At 46.0% G+C, this 21,166-nt stretch overlaps 1 protein-coding gene across 4 annotated transcripts in view; it reads right to left on the reverse strand.

Annotated features, from left to right (window-relative positions):
- The window catches only part of RUFY1 (RUN and FYVE domain containing 1), a 717,137-nt gene that overhangs the window by 518,441 nt on the left and 177,530 nt on the right, over positions 1-21,166 (reverse strand). For all 4 annotated transcript variants that reach the window (XM_086931454.1, XM_086931453.1, XM_086931456.1 and 1 more), the window contains one exon: positions 18,231-18,354. In XM_086931454.1, the coding sequence (XP_086787580.1) occupies positions 18,231-18,354 (124 nt within the window). The remainder of the gene's footprint in view (positions 1-18,230; positions 18,355-21,166) is intronic.

The following is a 21,166-nucleotide window of genomic DNA, read 5'->3' on the forward strand; positions in this document are numbered from 1 at the left end:
CGGACACAGTTCGGCTAAATGATGCGTTTGCGATGGCCCAGCTAAAACAGTGGATCAAGGCCCCCACCCACTCAGGGGGTCACGTCCTTGACCTAATATGTACCAACTTTAATATAAATATGTCTGAGCCTGAAATAGTAAACTGGTCTGATCATATGCTAATAAGATTCTCGTGGCCCCTGTCACGCTCTGCTGAGACCAATCACCCCACGGCTCATACACAGAAAATTAACATAGCTATGCTTTGTGATCAGCTGGATACCTCTCGCACCCCACTTCCTTCAGAAATTGAGTTAGCCGTTAGCTCATTCAACTCATGGATCAAAGGAGGTGTTGCTCTTTCAACCAAAACAGGTCGCGTATGTAGAGTTCGTTCCACCCCTTCCAAACCTTGGTTCTCCAATACTCTGCGCGATCTCAAATCAGGCTGCAAAAAACTCGAAAGACGTTGGAGACAAGCTTATCTCCCTGAGGCCAAGAAAGAACTAAGAATGGCTCAAAAGAAGTATTATGCAGCAATTAAAGCGGCAAAAAGTTCATACTATGACGGGCGCATTACCAAGGCCAACAACAATAGCGGAGAAATCTTTGCTATTGTAAAAAGCTTTGTTTCCCCCTGCGCCGCTCAACCGCTTTTAGCCTCATCAGCAAAATGGTGTGAAGAACTTTCTGTATTCTTTGTAGAAAAAATTGAAAAAATCCAAGATGATCTGCTTACTGTATGTAGCAATTTTCCAGTCTCCATGACTATTCCCTCCCCCATTATGCCTATCTCTATGGATCAGTTTGCCTTCTTCTCTCCAGTGAACACAACAGAGGTTGTGAAAATTCTGGCTACCCTACAATCGGGCTCCCCCGCCGACCCCTGCCCGGCCAGAGTCCTTGCGGGCCTGGCTAATACAGTCGGCCAAGAGGTGACACATATTGTCAACCTCTCTTTTTCCAGCGCCACTGTTCCAGCCTGCTGGAAACAGGCAAAACTGTTACCACTTCTCAAAAAAAATGGCCTAGACCCAAAGACCCCTGCTAACTTCCGGCCCATATCTCTATTGCCAGCTCTAGCAAAGATATGCGAAAAAGTTGCATTTTCACAGCTGGACAGATTTGTTGAGAGCTCTCAAGCTCTTCACCCTGCGCAATCAGGCTTTAGAGCTGCTTTCAGCACAGAGACGGCTCTAGTCGAGGTTTCTGAGGCCATTCGTGAGTGTTTGGACGGGGGTGGCAGAGCGGCGCTGATTTTATTGGACCTCTCTGCCGCCTTCGATACGGTCCCACACTCCCTCCTACTTACCAGACTAGCAGCCATAGGCATAACTGGTCCTGCTCTCGGCTGGCTAACATCTTTTTTGGACAACAGGTCACAGCAAGTATGGATGCCGCCTTTCTCCTCCTCTCCCAAAAAACTTTCTACTGGTGTACCACAGGGCTCCACCTTAAGCCCTCTGCTTTTTAATGTATATATGACCCCCCTCATTTATCTTGCGGAACAGCTAGGTGCCAAAATTATGGCTTATGCCGATGATACTCAGCTTCTGTTTACATGGCCCAAAAACAACTCGGACACATCGAGAGTTCAATTTTGCTTATCATCGGTTTTCCGCTGGCTGGCCTGTGCCCAACTTAAATGTAATGAGAGCAAATCTGAAATCCTGCTGTACGGCTCCTTTCCAGATAACTTTAGTAACTCTCTTTGGCCCACCGACTTTCCTAGCCCCAATTCCACTGGCGGACCTGCAAAAAACCTAGGAATTTGGTTTAGCAACAATCTCAGATTTGAGGACCACCTGAAAAAACTTACCGGAATCTGCTTCTCCACCCTTAAAACCTTGCGCAGATTTCTTCCTGATTTCTTTCTTGCCTGGTTCCTTGGGGACCAGCGGCAAGAAAACCAGCCGAGTCCTGAGGATGGCACTTCTTAACTGTAGATCTTTGCCAAAACACGCGGTAGAAATCAATCTGCTGATCGAGGATAGCAACCTGGATCTGCTTTTCCTCACGGAAACTTGGTTAAACCCTTCCACTGATTTTGATGTCATCTCTGCCCTACCTTGCGGTTTTAGGATTCAGACTCAGAACCGTGATAAGGGGAAAGGGGGGGGTCTTGCCATAATTCACAAGGAATCCCTGACCTGCAGATTGGAGGATAGTGGAATCTTAGACACAGAGAGCACGGGTTTCAACATCCAATTGACTCCGACATCCTCCCTCTCTGGATTCCTCATTTACCGCCCGCCGGGCAACCTAAAACAATTTTTAGATTCCCTTTTAGAATCCACCTTAGCAGCTGCAGCTCGGTCCTCTAACTTCTTGGTTCTGGGAGACCTGAACTTGCATTTTGACGACCCTAACGATAAAATAGCAGCGGATGTCATCTCAAATCTAAAAGCTTTTGAATTGGATCTCATAAATACGGAATCTACTCACAATAAAGGTCATCTGTTAGACCCTATTTTTTCCAACCTTCCCAAGCTGAGAGTTCAATCTCCTCTGCCCCTACCGTGGTCCGACCACTTTTTGGTCCCTTTTTCCTGGGAAATCCACCCTGAAACAGATCGGCCCACGTGCCCCCGCATACTTCAGAGAGACTGGCCAAGGTTATCGGTGGGAGATCTCACTCGGGCCCTTGAACAATCGATTCCAGACACAGAACTTGATCCACTCCTGGCGGATGAAAACTTTACTAACTGGCTCACTAGCTCCCTGGACACGGTCCTTCCTTTTAAATTAAAAACTAAAAAGAGCAGCACCTTTAAATCCCCCTGGTTTTCAACTGATCTGAGAGACCTTAGAAAATCCTGTAAGAAATTAGAAAGGAAGTGGAGGAAAGATTGGTCAACTCTTACTAAGACCTCCTACCAGGCCGCTCTTAGACTCTACAGAGCTGCACGGCAGAAAGCTAAAGTAGAATTCTTTAAGGAGAAAATTGAAACATCAGCTAACTCCTCTAGGGAAACTTTTAAAATTGTTAATCAATTGCTCAAAATCCCTGTCCCTATAACCACTCACAGGGACCCCGAACTAAGATGTGACCAGTTAGCGGAATTCTTCGACAGCAAAATTCAAAAAATCCTAGATAGCCTGCCCCTAATGCCCACCCTACTCTCGAGAGAGGCCGCTACCCCCGTTTCTCCCTGTCCTCAGCTCGAGGCCTTTAGTACTATCACCAGGGATGACTTCAGTAACACGTTAACAACTATAAAAAGTGGCTCTCCCTCTGACCCAGCCCCTATGCACATCCTTAAACAAATTGTGGGGACGATCTCACCTAAGGCCACAGAGCTCCTAAATACCTCATTCGCTACAGGCATTGTTCCCCCTAGCTGGAAACAAGCTAAAATTAAAACACTTCTTAAGAAACCTGGATTGGATCCCTTGGACTTGGCCAATTACCGCCCAATTTCCCTGCTTCCAGGAATGGGTAAAGTGGCTGAGAAGTTGGTGAATAGGCAGCTCTCTGACTATTTGGAAAAGAATGGTCTTCTGAGCGACTCCCAAACTGGTTTCCGCCCGGGTCAGAGTACAGACACTGCCCTTCTGGTGGCCACTGAAGAAGCAAGATGCATCTTGGATTCAGGGGGATCTGCAGCTCTGATCCTCCTGGATCTAAGCGCTGCATTCGATACCGTCGACCACCCAACCTTGGTTCAGCGTCTTGCCAAGGTTGGTATTACAGGGTCGGCTCTTAGATGGCTCGAGTCCTTCCTTGATAAAAGATCGTTCAGGATTTGGGAGAATGGCTCAATGTCCAAACCTGTCCCCTTGCAGTGTGGGGTGCCGCAGGGCTCCTCCCTGAGCCCCACACTGTTCAATGTTTATATGGCCCCGTTAGAGGAGGCAGTAGCCCCCTTCGGGATCAAATCTGTTAGCTATGCGGACGATACGCAACTAATCGTCTCGCTTTCACAACAAAGGGGACACCCATCTGATTTGTCAGGCTGTTTGTCAGCTATCTTCTCCTGGATGACTGCCTCCAAACTTAAACTCAATGGAGCAAAGACCGAGATCATGGTCATGGGTCACCCACTTCCATCTCTGTCCTCCGACCTTTGGCCTCCCTGTTTGGGGGACCCACCACCCCCAAAGGAGAAAGTCAAGAGTCTCGGGGTCTGGTTTGAACCCCAACTCACCTTTAAGACCCACGCGCAGAAGGTGGCCGGAGGATGCTTCGGATCCTTGCGGGCCGTAAGGAAGGTCCTCCCCCTGCTCCCCTTCGAATCAAGAAAACTTCTGATTCAGGGCCTAATCCTGGCCAGACTGGATTATGGCAATGCCCTCCTCCTGGCGGCACCCCTGGCCACGATTAACATCTTACAGCGGGTCCAGAATGCCGCAGCCAGGCTTCTTATGGGAGTCCCGAGAGGGGTCTCAGCCAAGCCCCTGCTTAGAGCCTTGCACTGGCTCCCAATCCAGGAGCGAATTTCCTTCAAATCACTTTGTATTGCACATAAATCCCTCCAAGGTAATGGCCCCCCAGCCCTCAGGGGATTGATTCGTCCTTACAAAGCCACTCGTGCCCTCCGATCTGATGAAGAATACCTGGCCGTTACTCCTAGAGTAAGGAAGGCCCGCACGGGAGGTCGTCGCTTCTCGCTGAATGCAGCAAGAAAGTGGAATGCCCTGCCCAGGGACCTACGGAAGGAACCTTCATACCTTAAGTTCAGAAAGTCACTCAAAACCTTCCTTTTCCCCAAAGCTCCCTAAACTTTTTTCTTCCTCATTTCGCTCTGTTATCATTTGTTTTAAGCGCTGGGACGCTCAAGGGCAGCCATGCGCTCTATAAATCCAATTCCATTCCATTCCATTCCATTCCATTCCATTCCATTCCATTCCTCTGCTTCCGAGAGCAGCCAAGGAGACGGTCATTCGCGCTCTGATATTATCCAGATTGGATTATGCGAATGCTCTCTACTGTGGACTCCCAGCCTATCTGATCCACCGCCTCCAAGTCATTCAAAATGCTGCGGTCCGGCTGCTGTTTAACATACCCAGAAGATCTAGTGTCCGCCAACCTCTCAGAGATCTTCACTGGCTCCCAGTTGCCCAACGGATCTTATTTAAGATCCTTGTGCTAGCTTACCGAGCACTCCATCTAACAGGTCCAACCTATCTGAGAAAAAGATTTTCCCTCTATGCGCCCAACCGCCCTCTCAGATCAAGCAATCTTCACCAAATGACTGTGCCAAAGTTTAAATATAGCAGGCTTGGTGGCCAATCCATCTCGGTTAGAGCAGCGAGAGCTTGGAATACCCTGCCTCTGCAGTTGAGAACAGCCCCTTCCATCATGGCATTCAGGAAAGGCCTAAAAACCCACCTCTTTAACACCACTGTATAATGGCCATCCCTCCTCTGCATTTACTGTGATCTGCTCCCTTCTCTTCCGCGCCAGGATACTATACTATTTAGTAACAGAGCGCGCTATAAAAGCCTCTATAATAATATAATAATAAAAAGGTGTCTGTAGTCCAAAACTAGACGATATGAATTGTCTGGCTTGGAGACAGGAAACAAAGGATTGTTCATTTGAGAGGTGCATGTTTCAATCACCCCCTGGTATTCAAGTTGATCTAAAATCTCCCTGACCTGTTTTTTAGCTTCTTGCTTAATGGGATACTGCCGTTGGGCAGTTGGTTCACTTTTTAAATGTATTTTGTGGGGAGGAGAGTCCTCATCCCATCCTACATGATTTTTATATAATGCCGGTGCCTGGGCTACTGCCCATTTCCTTGCATATGTATATTTTTTGTGAATCGGAATGTGATTCGAGAAGGCAGGCATAATCACTTCTTCGCCACGAGGGCACTCCCTGACAAACTCTGGGGGCCAATCTTTTTCAGCTAACAGAATATCATAGCCTTTTGAGAGCTTATCCCAAAACAGACCTCTAATTTTCCTAGTCTTATCACCCTCTATACGCAATGTTATTTCGTATATCTTATGGGGCTCGCTAAGTCTGGTGTCGGCAGTTTCAACCTGAATGTATTCATTCGTGTCCACTGTCTCCAGATGACTCATCAAGATCTTGCGCGTTATACTGATTTCTGCTGCACTGTCCAACATTGTCAATGCCCACTCCCCGTTTTTCAACTGTGTCCTCAGTATTCTCGGCATGGTTGATTACTCTAATACTGGCTACCTTCTTTTTTGAAAATTGAGATTTTTTACTCTGAGCAGGTTCCTTGTCTTTGGACTTGGTGTGCTCTCCTGGGTCTGACCGTCCTCTTCTTTCCGAATTCTGTGGAAAAGATCGAGAGGGACGTGTATCAATACTTTGATATCTATCAGGTTTTTTCAGATTATCCCTATTTCTAAGGTTATATCTTTTCTCAGAGGGCTCCCTCTGGGGAGACTGGTGTTCTCGAGTCGGAGTTCTTTCCCTCCGTCGAGGAGACCTTCCTCTGGACTGGAAAACTTTTTCCTTGGGAGTGGATTGTTTATTTCCATCCCAGCTCTTTTTAGGAGTGTTTAAATTATTTTTAATAAATAATTTTTCAGGATTTTCGAGCAGTTGGGGCTTTACCGGTTTTCCACCCAAGCTGTCTCTACCTAATTCTTCATAGCATTTCTCTATGATTATGGCAAGCTCAATTGGATCTTTTATATCTGTTTCCTTCAACTTCTGGCGGATCGCCACAGATGCTGCTTCTCCCTTAATGTTGGCTAATAATATAGCCGAGACCTGCTTGAAGTCTTTCAGTAATTTCATACCAAGAGTTAAAGCGGGCTCTGGACCGTATTCATTTTGAATCTGTTTTAGCACTTCTGGTATTACCGCCATTGACGGAACACCGTGTGTTTTTGTGTAAATGGAAGCAAAGACTGTACCCCAAGTGTCGCAGTCCTCCACGTGTGGTGCGATTCCCATAGGAAGGAAGATGGTCAAGATTCTGTGTTTCTCTATAGGGGTAGTATCAGGAAATACTGCCTCTATTTGAGTGATTTTCTGTGCTAACCAGAAAGGAATTTGTTCCCGTTTTACGGGTGTTTTACCAAGACATGACTGTATGTTCTGTGGTGTAATTTTATTAGTGTTCCCCTGATGAGGGGTCAGCTGTGGTACATTAACAGCTGGCTGGACTGTTGCAGTCCGCATTACATATTGGACTAATTGCCTATGTATTTTAATTAATGTTTTTAGCTGAACTAACAGCTCTTCTCTAGACATTTTTGCAATGTCAGGATGTGGTGTGTAGCCGGCTAGAACTGGCCACGTTGCTCCTGGTCTACCTAGTGGACCGAGCCTGGTAATGTGATCATTATGTTTTAGGGCGCCATTAAACCAGAGCAGGTGCTCTTGGAATTTTAGTGGGATTTCAGTCTCCTCGAAAGGAGCGTACTCTTCCGGTGGTTCCTCTATTTTGTAATAGTGAAACTCTTTTGTTGTAGCGTTTGCCGCTGGAAAGTTTTATCCATGAATAGAATACCTCTGTCTGCCGATATTCGTGAGCCTCTATCACGAAAATTACTGTACCACCTTGTGGTGTCAGTCCGTTTTCTATAACTTTTAAAGTTATAGATTTTCCTAAGTGGACCAGGATGATAATTGCATCCGGGTCTGTGTGTTCGGGACCCTGCTGATTCGCATCTGCTGCGGCCCCAGTGGTTCCGTTTTCTCCTGGCATTGTATAAATGCAGGTTTTGCAGAGTAGGTCTCCAAGGAGACAAAGGTGCACAATATTTTGGAACACTGTATCCTTCAACGTTGAATAAACCAGAGCTTTACATAGGAATCTCTTCCTACTGAGTTCGGGCGGATTTCAACCTTTCACCCACTCCAGACGTCTATTGGAGTATTTACGGGAGAAAGGGGTCTGTGTGAAATATGCACGACTGAGTTACTCTAACGTCTTGCGTTAGTTTATCGCCTTACCAAACGTTGGGCGCCATGTAGTGTAGTTCCTAGTTTCCCACTAGGCCCTGCGCATTGGAATAACAAACAGTAGTGTCGACGTAGAAGTGCGGATCTTCCAGGCCTCTACTGACTATGCTAAACTTAATTGGGTGTGTTACCAACTAGCTCAGAGGTCACTGGAAACTTTCTTCTCTGCATAGGAAGTGATCAGCTTCCCTGGCACAGATAAGAAGGGATTCAGCTTTCGAACAACCGTGGAACATGACAACTTTGCTCCTCAGATTAAGAGTCAATCTCTAGGGTCGTGTGAAACAATAGACAGTTATTTTACTCAGTCAGGTTAGTGCAGATTACTTTCACGATATGTAGAGAATAGAGAGACGGGCGTTTGTCAATAAAGGGTTAGCATTTATTGAACAGTCTTTCTTCTCGTACAAGAGAAATGTATTGCCACAATTGCAAGACTTGTTATTATAAAAAGTACGTACAGTAAGATAAGTATTGCAAGATAATACTGTAAAAGCATTGATATGGTTTCTTAGCCATACAATGGTTAAAAGTAATAAAACATATATACATTCATATATACATTAGGCTAAAATACTCAACTGGTGCTTCTAACTACGCCTACCCCAGTGTACCTGACCTAAGCCTAATACGTGGGAGGGGAGTAAGTAAGTAGGTTCAGTTTAAGTTGGTTTTGCCAAGGTTTGCTTCAAGAATTCTCACTAAGGGTTTAGTCAACACCATACCTCTGAATAGAATGATGGAGGTCTGGTATCTCCTTCAGGGGGAACTCGGTATCCCAGTCACCCGCAAGGGCAGACTAGAAACGCTGGAGCTGGATTTCTCTGCAGGAGAAAGACAGCGTCTCTCTTCAGCGCGTCGAGGAGAAGGAGGGGGGACAGCGTCCGCGGGCAGCTTGGCATCTGCTGGGCTCTTCGCAGAGGGACGGCTGTTCAGCTCCTAGTTACACCACACCATCGTTCGCGCTTTAGCAGCGATAATGGTATCAGCGGGTTCAGGCGACGGGCAGCAGGCTGCAGCAACAGGAACACATTGCTTAAGGCAACGTTGGTAGTATTTATACCTGACAGGTGCCTGGTTTGACGTATGTTTGCTGGACATAATACGTCAATTAAAGATGTCACTAGGAAGTGATAGCTATCAGTTGCTCATTAGAGTTCCATTACTAATCAAAACACAGCAAGCGGGGATTTCCAGGTTTGCTGAGTTTTTATCTTGTTGAAGAACTCGGAGTGTTAATCTAGGAATCTTCAGATAGTGACTTCTGCTCTGTCATTGCACTAATTGGTTGCAAAGGAAGTGGCAGAGAACTATTCTGGAATGTGGCTCTGTTCGTGTAAGGCCAGAGATGACTTTCTGAATATCGCACTTGAACGGTTATGCCCATATAGGGAATAAATGGATTTATAGCCGAATAGGGGCATAAGGTCGCAGTATCGATCAGGATCCTAGATAAGCACGCAACAATCTATGGCGGGTCGGCGATCTTCAAGATGGTCGCCCTCCCACGCCTGCTATACCAATTGCAGAACCACCCTTACCCAATTTCACCTCAATGATTGAGGCAGGTCAACTCGGTGCTGGGGCACTTTCTTTGGGAGGGAGGTGCAGTGCGGGTTGCGCTGCGTACCTGCTTTTTATCGACATACTGTGGTGGGCTGGCAACGTCCAATATCCTGTCATACTATCAGGCCTCCCATCTTTTGATCCTGAATGAATGGTGGTATGGCGATAGGGGGTACCCGGCTTATGCTCTTGAGCGCTATCTTATGGGATCCGACACGCTGCACACAATTTTATATTCAGAGCGGTTGAGGAGACAGTTGCCGCAGGCTACCCGAATAGTCTTTCAGGTCTGGAGGCAGGCGCTGCGTCGCATGGGATGGTGGGGCACGTTAACAGAGGAGACCCCCTATGGCGTGATGGTCGTTTGCCTGCACTGGCGTCCCTGCAAGGATTTAGGGGCTGGGACTGCATAGGTATTTCCACACTGGGTAATGTTATGTCTGGCACGACCCTTAAGTCATTTCAGGACCTTAGCGAGGAATATGGCATGCCTCGAACCCAATTCTTTAAATACTTACAGTTCCGTCACGCCATTACGCCTAGTCTAGAGGGACTTGACTCCTTACCTGAATTTAGCCCTCTAGAGGCAAAGGTATTTATGGGGGATCTAGAGGATAAGAAAATATCCCGCATTTACCAGACTCTAGTTACACACTGTTCCTCCTCCCTACACAAATTGAGGGAATCCTGGGAAATGGATGCCGGAACGCTGGAAGAGCTCCCCGAGGTGCAGCCATTGCCATATGCTTAAGACTCATCCAATTCAAATATCTTCACAGAGCTTATTACACTAGGGAGAGGCTGTGAAGGGCGGGTCTGATTGCGTCTCCAGACTGTTTGAGGTGTGGTCGAGAGGTGGGCACCCTACTCCACACGGTATGGAGCTGTAGTGTCTTGGTTAGGTTCTGGAAAGGGTGTGGGACTGTTTGTCTGAGGTGTTGGGATGGGAACTTCCGCGTACCCCACAATTAGGTCTTCTGCATGTTCTAGAGGGGGTGGGGGGTAACATATATAAAAGGCATCTGCTGCTATTGGGCCTCACCGTAGCCAAGAGAGACGTGGCCCAAGCTTGGAAAGATTCACGGGCACCTCCAGTAGTAGTGTGGAAAAAGGGACTGGATTTTTGTATGGGGTTGAAGAGTCCTGTTTTTGAGGCCCGGGGCTGTCCTAGGAAACACTACAAAATATGGAAGAGGTGGGCGGAATAAGGAGGTCTATGGTTAGAACCACCGGCAGAACGTGAGGATTCTTCAGAGATAGCGGAAGGGGGCCGCAATTGAGGAACTGTGTACATGACTTTACATGCAACACTATTTAAAAAAGTTATCGTGCAGTGGGTTAGGGAGGGATCCGGGGGAGGGGGGGGGGAGTTAGCATTGTGGGGGTTGGGGACAGGGGAGGGGGGAGAGGGAAGCTGAAAGATGTATGGATTGCCAATCATTTGCTGCTGTTGATTTGTTTGCAGTTTCTCTTGAATGTGGAGAGCTGCACCTTGTGTGCAATTGATCAATAAAAAATTTGTATTGAAATTTTTTTTTATTTTCTAGCAACTCGGTCCATTCCTAAAACCTGGGAAGGGAGTGATCTTAGCAAAGCAAACCTTTTCTTGATTCCATTCTTGGACAAAAACAAATACTTTCTTGCAGAACATATTTTTTCCATTTATCAACAACCTCACCCCAAAAACATTTTTTGCTACATTTTGGCTATTTTCTGTTGTCTGAATGAGAATCATCAAAACTTAAGTATCTTTAAATTTACAAAAATTGGTCGGCTCTGGAAGCTGTCTCCGCGGAATTGTCCACCTCCCAGCTTGGCTGACTTTTGAAGATATATCTAGCTGACTGGCCGATTTGTCAATGTCCAGGTCGTGGGCGGGAGGGGGGGCCTTCTCCTTGCTGGTTGATTACCCCAAACTGTATTTTTAGTCAGATGATGGACAATGCGTTCCTATTTACTCCTTCCGATTGTTCTTCCTTTGGCTAATTCTAGGGGATATTGTGGGGGGGATCCAGGGTTCCATGTCCACTTCCCAATGCCTGATGGATGATGGACAATGTGTTACTACTCACTTTTTTCAGTTGTTCTTCATTTGGGGTTTTCTTGGAGACTTTGTGGGGGGGGGGGGTCCGTTGTTCCTTGTCCACTTTCCGTTGTAGAATTAGTGTAGCTCCACACGCCTACAGGGCTTCAGGTCAGCCGACCGCTCCGCACTCCGGTAGTGCCATGTATGACATCTTGCCTATGCTGTTGGTCCTATCGGTCACCGGTATTGCCTGTCACCATGCTTAAGATTTTAACCCTCAATGTACGCGGTCTCAATAATCCAGTGAAGCGCAGAGCAGTCCTGTCATGCCTAGAAAACACCCAAGCAGATTTCTGCCTCCTATAAGAAACGCACCTCTTAGCGAGAGATTGCCACCGTCTTCGGTCACGAAAATTTCCTACCCAATTCTTTTCCTCAGGCCCTACTAAAACAACGGGGGTGGCGATCTTGGTGGCTCAGCAAGGGGGAAGTTCTGCATAAGAAAGCCGAGATTAAAGGGAGGCTCCTGACCTACCGATTTGCCCTAAGTAGCCTGACATTCACTATTGGCTCCATGTATGCCCCGAATGAGGGCCAGGAACGGTTCCTACACTCTGCTCTCATGGAGGCCACAGCCATGACTCACCGCCATGTCATCCTGGGGGGCGACTTGAACCTAGTTTTTGATAACAACAAGGATAGATCTAGCCAACGCACTCACCAGACAGGTGCACTCTTGGCAGAGGGGCTTGCTCGAATACAGGGCCTGGGGATGTCCGATCTGTGGCGCAGCTTTCACCCTCACGAGCGGGAATACTCATATTACTCCAATGCCCATAAGACTTACGCGAGACTGGACCATTCTTTAGTAGCTACACCAGTGCGCGCGCTCACGACTACTGTGGACATAGGAGTAGCCTCCCTTTCGGATCCACGCATCAATTATCGCCACTCTCACCCTCCCACCCAGATCACGGCCCTCCAGGGTATGGAGTCTCAGAGACACTCTCCTGCACCGTAAGGAAGTAATTAAGCACATACATCGCTCCATTACGAATTACCTCTCATATAATGCCAATTCTGACACAACCTTTGCAACGCAGTAGTACCGCTGAAGGCTGTCATACGGGGGAAGATCATCGCCATTTCAGCGGCAGATAATGTAGAGCACAGGCGCAAAAGGGACGAACTTGCGCAACAGACCAGGGAGTTAGAGCAGATACATCAGCAGACGGGAGCCCCTCGAGTGTGGAGACAGCTTAAGGCCGTGCACCACCAACTAGCGGCGCTTGATCAAGATAGTGCGGAATTTGCAGCGCTGCGATTGCGGCACGCCTACTATACCGGGGGGGACAGGTGTTGACGCCTCCTCGCTCATAGGTTGAGAGAGGTCCGACAAAAGCAGGGAGTCCGAGAAATCTGTAGGATGAATGGTACATGCATATCAGAAGACAAAACCCTAGCTGTGGTATTTCGCGATTTCTATGCCACTCTTTACGCCGGAGCCCCACTATAAAGCTCCGATGGAGCTGCCTTCATAGGCTCTGTCACCTAGCCAACACCGACCAAAGCCCAGGCTGACCACCTCGACAGAAACATTCACAACAGAGGAGGTCATTGCTGCCATGCCTCATCTTAAGCCAGCTAAGGCCACCGGGCCGGATGGCTTTTCAGCTATTTTTTACAAAAAGTTTTGGGCCTTGCTCGCCCCTCTCCTCACCCAGCTGTTTAACTCTTTCGCCGACTCAGGGCGATTCAGAGTGATCTCTTGGAGGCCTCCATAGCGGTCATCCCCAAACCCGGGAAGGATTAGTCTACGTGTGGAGCATATCGCCCAATATCTCTCCTTAACATAGATCTTAAATTGTATACAGGAATCCTGGCCACTCGTATTGCCCCTCATATGCCCGGTCTCATCGACCCGGACCAAGCAGGATTCATTCCTGAGCGCCAAACGTAAGATAATACCAAACGGGTTCTCCATCTCATCGAGAAGGCTACACGTGTGCCAGGGGAGTACATGATGCTCGCTATCAACGCGGAGAAGGCATTCGATCGCGTTCACTCGTCCTACTTAGAGCAGGTTTTAGAACGAGCGGGGATGGGGGAAAGAATTGCACATACATCCTCAACTGCTACAAGTTTCCGACAGCGGCGGTTCGGGTGAATGGGCACACGTCCACCTGATTCCCCATCGAAAGAGGCATGAGACAGGGGTGCCCTTTGTCGCCCCTTCTCTTTTCCCTCTATATGGAACCTCTAGCTCTGAGAATGCGGCAGAACCCCAGAGATTACGGGGGTAGAATTTGGCGGTTAACCCGCTTCAAAGCCTGAAAGTTCTTACTTTATTATAGTAGTATAGATTGCTCATTACACATACATCAGATAAAAAACTCATCTCCGATCTCTACAAGATACTACAAGTAAGTCTTACACACACGTACAACCCCAGCAGAGCGTGATGGGAGAGGGAACTAGGCAGGACACTCAGCCACAAAGAGTGGGAAAGAATATACTATAGGGCCCGACATTCTGCGTACCACATGGGGCTTACTGAGACTCTCACGAAGATTGCAACATATTCCGGAGCACCTACATGCAATGACCACACTCGGGAGGCGACATGTTGGCGTGACTGTGCCAAGTAGGCACTCTAGTGCACCTGTTATGGGAGTGTGAACATGTTCAAACCTACTGGACCCAGGTGCTAGACGAGTTGGACAAACATTTCGAGACCGAGATCCCACGCTTTCCAGCACATATCCTGCTGGGTTTCCTCAACCCACTGACCTACCCGCTACGATCTCGCAGAGGCAGACAGATAGCAATTGCGCTGGGGTCAGTGACACAAAACATACTCATACACTGGCGCACTCCCAACACCCCAACATTCACAGGCTGGCTGTAACGTCTGTGGCATTTACTTGGTATGGAGAAGCTGAAACTTCCAAATATGACGAGCTGTGGCAACCCTTTCTGTCGCTCTTAGCCACTGAATTCAGAGAGGTCACATGCCCCTGATACCTCTGACTGCTGCGCCTTACAGACTCACAATGGACGGGCTAACAGGGGGGGGGTCACTTGTGGTTTTATTTAGCTTAGGTAGTGGACATGGATCACAGGGGGGTGGGAGTTGGATGGGTGGAGGGAGGGGGTGCTCAGGGGGTTGTTTTCTTTTGTTTAGAGTGATCTCATATATGTGACACCATCTAGATAGGCGCCTGCTGTTGAGTTTGCGCCTTTGACTCGCTCTGTCAGGCCATATGTTCCACAGCACTGATTGTTGCTAGCTACTCATACGTGGTCATTTTTGTGCGTTGCAAACTTAATAAAGAAATTTAAACCATAAATTTACAAAAATTGGGGGGGGGGGGCGGGGGGGGAATGCAAATTTGGCCTGGATAACTTAAACATTAGGAAAATGTAAGCAAAAACTACCATAAACATCAAGAAAGTCAGAGTTCACCACTGCTGTGAAAATGCCTCAGCAGTTAAGGGGTTATCAGGGAACTTCTCTTTAGTCAGTATTTATTTTCACCCTGTTATCCTGTTATCCGAAAGAAAACAGCCTTCCTAATATCTCCATTTGAAAACATAGTTCTTCTTCCAGATGGTTGGTTGATTCTGATCGCTGGTGAAATTTGTGCCTGGTGCTGCTCAAACGTATTCAGACACCAAACTGTTCTTCAGACAGATCTGTTAGACATGGCATTAAGGGTAGAGCAGGTATTCCTTAATAGCAGTTTAATTATGTTTGATGCTTATTGTCTTATGAATTACCTCCTAATTATACATTTGGTTTACCAAAGAGTTAATCTATAAGTGATTTTTTTAATGAATTTACCTTTATGTTAGTTGAGATAAATTTGTAATATTTCATCAGACTAATTGTGATCATTAGCATTAGAAAATGATAAAGTCCTACTCGAATAGCCCTCCAATCTGTTTTCCTAAGTTCGGCATGGTCTGCTAAAGCTAAAGGCGCCCTGGCTGATTTCTTTGTGTTGATTTTCCCATACTTCTTGCAAGGGGAAAGGAAGATGATCGATAACCTATTACTAAGTTTAACATTTAGTATTCAAACATTTTAATCAATTTTCAGGATCAATAATACTTTTTGGATCCGAGATAAAGGTTCCTGAGGGAGAAACTTTGTTGTGACCAGGAATGCAAAGCATGTTCTTGAGGCGTTAAGAAAAGTGAGAACAGAGCTTTTCCAAAAGTATTTCATCTCCACGGACCACATTTGAACAGAGTGTTGAAACCTGTAAATCAAGTGCCTCCTAGCAGCTAGTTTCAAGATGTAGGGTTCGAGTCGAAGGGCTCTCCAGAAAAGCATTTCTGAAAATAAATGGATGGTATATATTAAAAATGTATTTGCCCTCCCTCTTACAGCAACTGTACATATCTTAGCTTCAGGCTGCTTGACAAGCTGACAGGTGAAACTACAATTTGTCCAATAGTATTAAAGGAGGCCAATTGACTGGACAAGTTCTTCAACAGTATGTTAAAACTTTATATTGTTTAATGGGCTTTTTTTTTTTTTTTTTTTAAACAAATCATTTACATCTATATGACTTATGATTCCCTCTTAGGTTATGGGCCTTGATTCCAATTTGTAAATAAAGAACAGTAGCAAAGCCAACGGGTCAGGCGCTTTAATATGCTTATACAAATATGTGCATTCACAAATGCAGCTGCACGTACTAAAGCTGGATGTACTGCCTTTGCAAATGCTGGGGGGGAAAGTAGTAAAACGAGGAGATAAAGAATACAATGTGACAAACATTGTGACGCACAAATGTACTTTTCAGAGGTAAAATAGATGCTCATGTATTCCAATGGAAGAAATGTCTGGAATGTGGAGTAAGACACCAAGTAGACAATGGCATGCGGTGCGAGAGAGTTCCCATAAAAGAAAGGGAAGGAGTGGAGGGTATGGGCTATCAGTTCTTGACTGCTGGCTTACACGCAGAGGGTCAAGCATGATCCATGTCAGAGTGAGCAGAGGGGAAAACAGTCCCTCCTAGTCACAAGTCTACGGATTACCAAGATGGTGCCTAACAATTTCCCACTGGTTGTTTAGCTCATGCTTAGTTTACTGTATTGAGTTTCCTCCACTTTTGTTGCGTTACATTCCCTGGGTGGTTTTTTCTCTTTTGTCTTGGTTGTCTTACCAAATTTCCTGCTACAAGGTTGTACAGTATTTAAGGACCCAGAATGGTTGCTATAGCGCCAATATACCTGCAAGGTGAATGTTTGCGCTTTACAAATGTCTGTTAATTACTTTTACTCATTTGCTTACTTACATTCCTAAGCCTCATTATCTTTAATCATTTGGCCCCATCAATACCGCTACTTTGCTTTACCTTACTCTGGGTGCTACTAGACCTCTGGGTGTTTCTTGAGCCTTCAGGGCTCGATGCTGCCATCTCCTTGGAAGTACCCAGTGAGCCCCATTGTCTTCTCTACCTGTGAATCCTTTTATGCATGATTCCTTTATATATAATAAGTGTCCTTGTATCACCTGTTGTTTCAGTGCCTGAGGCCGACTCTCGGATCACTTTTACAACACCATCCATTCCAGGTGTGCATAGGGAAACTCTTGTAATATGCTCTTGCTGCCATGATATGTTTCTCTCTCGACTTCCCTAGCCCTATACCCCTCTTTAGCTGTTACAGACTGATCTTTGAAGTTCTGTTACCATTCTACCTCCCAGGAAGTCCTTACGGGGAAATGGGTGGATTTTCTTCGGAGTGCAAAACCTGTCTTAACCTTGCGAGGATAGGTGCAATGCTGACAGCATAATTGTACTACAGTTTTAGGACGAATTCAGGAAAAAATTATTTATTTTTGGTGAGGCATTTGTTTTATTGCATTTATTTGATAAATATTGCAAAATTATGGTAGGTACGCTTTTTGTTGTCTTTGTAGATGTGATTAGTGCCTTTCGAAAGGGTCTTGAAGCCCTCACTCTGGGCTAATTTGGAAAGTTAGGAGATCCCATTGTGGATCATATCTTTTGCCAGATGTCACATAGTAATACTGGACTATCTATATTGCTCCACCTGTAGTGCCATGTCTCCTCGTCCAGTATTTTAACTGCAGGAAATAGCCTTACCCGGGGTGTGAATTTGCCTATCTTTATAACATAGCTAGAGGTGCTGGCAAGTGTCTCTGTGTCCCAATAATCTATGTGCTCTCTGAAAGAAAGAGGCAAGTATTTGTATAGACTTATTATTGAGTTTGGCGTTAGAAACACAACATAACATGTGAACATACCATCTAGTCACTGTTAAGCAATGTAAATAATAAATTAGCCACAAAATTACATCATTTAGTCCTCGCCTCAATTCTGTCCTCCCCATGATTATTTCTTCAATCTTAATTAGTGTGTACATATTTAATTAATTCCCAAGAGGTCCATCTATGAGCCCCAGATTTTCAGATGTTTCTCTGGGTGACGTCTTATTTGACTAGTCCTTCCTCCAGATAAACACATCTATCAACCCCTTTATACCCACTAAAAATCAAGCGGTATTTTTGCTCTTCAAGTTTAGAGCAATGTCTCTTTTTGTGAATAAACATTTCAATTATACTTGCATAGGAGTTTATCACCTACTTACCCTGAGAGGCAAGCATTTAATTAGCTCTACCAGTCAGAGCTTTTCTGGCCTATTCACATAGACAAAAGTCAATTACATCTCTTAATGTGCTGTTCATTCTGGAATTAATTTGAATTACAAATAAAACATGTTTACCTGGGAATCCAAATCTTCTCCTTTTAAGCAGAGATTTGCATCAATGACATTGAGTCCAACCAATAGCCCCACAATCACTGCTCCTTCTTCCTCCATCATTAATGCATCAGATTCATAAAATTCACTAAAAGAATTGACATGCATTTAATTACATTGTGTAAAACCTTTTCAATTACAAACAAGATTACCTTTGGAATTGTATCTGATCACATCAAAAACAACGCAGTTGACTTCATTTTTGTTTGACATCAGCACCACATGTGCGAATCCCGGTTAAAACTGAATGGGGAAAAATCCGAAATACTTCTTCTGGGAAACTCCAACAAAATACCCACCCCCATTCCCTGGCCACCATGCATGGGATCCCCTCCACCCCCAAAATCCGAAGTTAAAAGCTTGGGGATATGGCTGGACCAGGACCTCAGCTTCAAAACACAAGCGAGGAAAACCACGGGGACGTGCTTCGGCCTTCTGAAGATGGCACGAAAGATTCTCCATCTACTCCCCCCTCAATCCAGGAAGCTCTTGATGCAGGGGCTGGTGAACTCCAGACTGGACTACGGGAATGTCCTTTATCTGGGGGCCCCAGCCTCTGTACTCCACAGACTCCAATGTTCACAAAACGCGGCTGCAAGAATACTAACAGGAACGGCAGCAAGGACCTCTGCTAAGCCGGCCCTTAGAAATTTGCACTGGCTGCCAGTCAAGGAACGGGTCAACTTTAAGACCTTGTGCATGGCACATAAAATACTGCACAACGAAGGCCCCCCTATTCTTAGACCTCTTGTGTCCTTTCAACAATCAATTAGACAACTCAGATCGAACTCCCTTTCCCTTGCAAAAGTCCCCAGAATTAGAAAGGCCAGAACAGGTGGTCGCTTGTTCTCGTACAATGCTCCAAGACTGTGGAATGCCCTCCCACTCTCCCTGAGGCAAGAACAAAACCACCTTAGATTTAGGAAAAAACTGAAGACCCTCCTCTTCCCCTGAGCACTACCCCCCTTGATCGCACACTCTCCAGGATGATAGTTATCAGCGCCGGGATGCCCTAGGGTAGCTGAGCGCTCTATAAAACCCACAATCAAATCAAATCAAATCAAACATGTTGACAATATTCATATTAGTAAATCAAAATATAAAAAATGAATTACATATATTTTAATGTACTTACCGGTCACATTAGTTATTCCTAGTCCTACCTCTCCCTTAGGTGCTAACAATTGCTGGACACGTCCTCAGCACTACCTACGATGTGCTAAGCATGTTTCCAAGACATCTTTTTACCCAACCTCAGGGGAGGCACTGCTACTCTCTCGAGTCATTCCCCACCTTTGAAGTCAGTGGAAGCGCTTCCGCTGCCTTCCCGACCCCTTTCCCAGCGAGATCGTGATGTTAACATGTACACAGTGCATTGATGTTTGGAAACTATTCACAGACGCTCTGAAACACACGATTCTTCCAGCGTTTCTGTGAGATGGATCACCAAGCAGAGAAATGTGCTTACCTTTCTATTTTCAGAGATCAGGAGGGACACAGGAGGAAAGCTATGTGTTTCTCCTTTCCTCTGGCACACCTGCACTGTGGACGCCTGCTCGGGGACAGAGGAGTGGACTGTGATCCAGCAACAGAAATTCATACTAGAATGCAAGTTGTTTTTTGGCGCAGAGTGAGAGTAGCTCTCTGGTAGATAGTAGGATCCCTTGCACTACCAAGATTTTTATTTTTTCATTGGCTATGGTTTCCCCTTCGGGGGAGGGTTGGTGGCAGAGGAAAAAAACACCTCTAGGTCACCAGGGTTTGTTACTTATTTGAGCACAACACCCTGGCAGATGCTCACCCTATACGTTTTAGGGTGGTATCTGTCTAGCCCATAAAGGATGATTGGTCAGTTTTGTGTCTGCCCTGCCCGGAGGCGTGGGTGGGAACTACCACTAGACCACCAAGCAGTTTTGACTGCAGTGTGGGAACTGCCCTCTTGCAATAGATCGTTCCTCCAGCACTTTAAAAAAATTAAATTATATAAGTCTGGGGCATGGGTTTTACCCCCAGAGGAGGGATCAGCCATTTTCGTAGTTGATCTGGCCAGTTGTGTGGTAGACGCCATAAGGCCACCGGGAATTTTGTGTGCAGTGTGAAACAGGCCCCCAGGCAGACGGTCGCTCTCTCTGTAGTTTATTATTTTACGGTGTCAGACCATTGTTTTTTCCCCTCGGGTGTACACTGGTGATATACCCCTTCTGCCTTCGGTTGGGTGAAAGCCAATAGACCAGTGGGAATTGTGTGCATTAAGTGTGGGTGTGGAACCCCCAGCAGAGAAGTCAGCCATTTTTCGCTTAATGTGCCCCAAGGGGTGGGAGTGGATCATGTCTGTAGACCATTAGGGACAGTGATGCTCAGTGTGTGGGATGGCTCCTTTTAGTCTGTCACTTCCCTTGTTTGGAGCAAATAGTGTATGGCCTTGTTTTTCACACCCCTGGAGGAGAAGATTCACCAGTGTTCTGGCCAATCTTTCCCAAATGGGAGTGGAAAGCAACACTGAACAACAACAGCATTTTCTTGTATCTAGCGATTTTTCCTTTATGAGGCATGGTTCTCCTCCCTGCGATTTTTCCTTTATGAGGCATGGTTCTCCTCCCTGCCCAACTCAAATGTTCCTAACTAGTTACCTTTGAGCCCTTCCGCTTCAGAGGGATTGTGTAAATTGCTGAATCGTTTGCTTCTGCAGCCGGTTTCATTGATTTTGCTTTATTTCAATATGTATTTGTGCGCATGTATCGTCTTGAAAAATGGTTTTGTTCGTATATACCATGTCTCCCTGTAATAGTTAGCTATTTGAAATGCTGTATATCTGAATTGATATTTTCATTTAACTGCATCTTCTCCTTCATGTTTGATGTTGTTTTATTTCTACCCCGTTTCACTTTCAGTGAGTTAAC

Source organism: Lissotriton vulgaris, chromosome 7 (assembly GCF_964263255.1).
Source record: "Lissotriton vulgaris chromosome 7, aLisVul1.2, whole genome shotgun sequence".
Lineage (NCBI taxonomy): Eukaryota > Metazoa > Chordata > Amphibia > Caudata > Salamandridae > Lissotriton > Lissotriton vulgaris.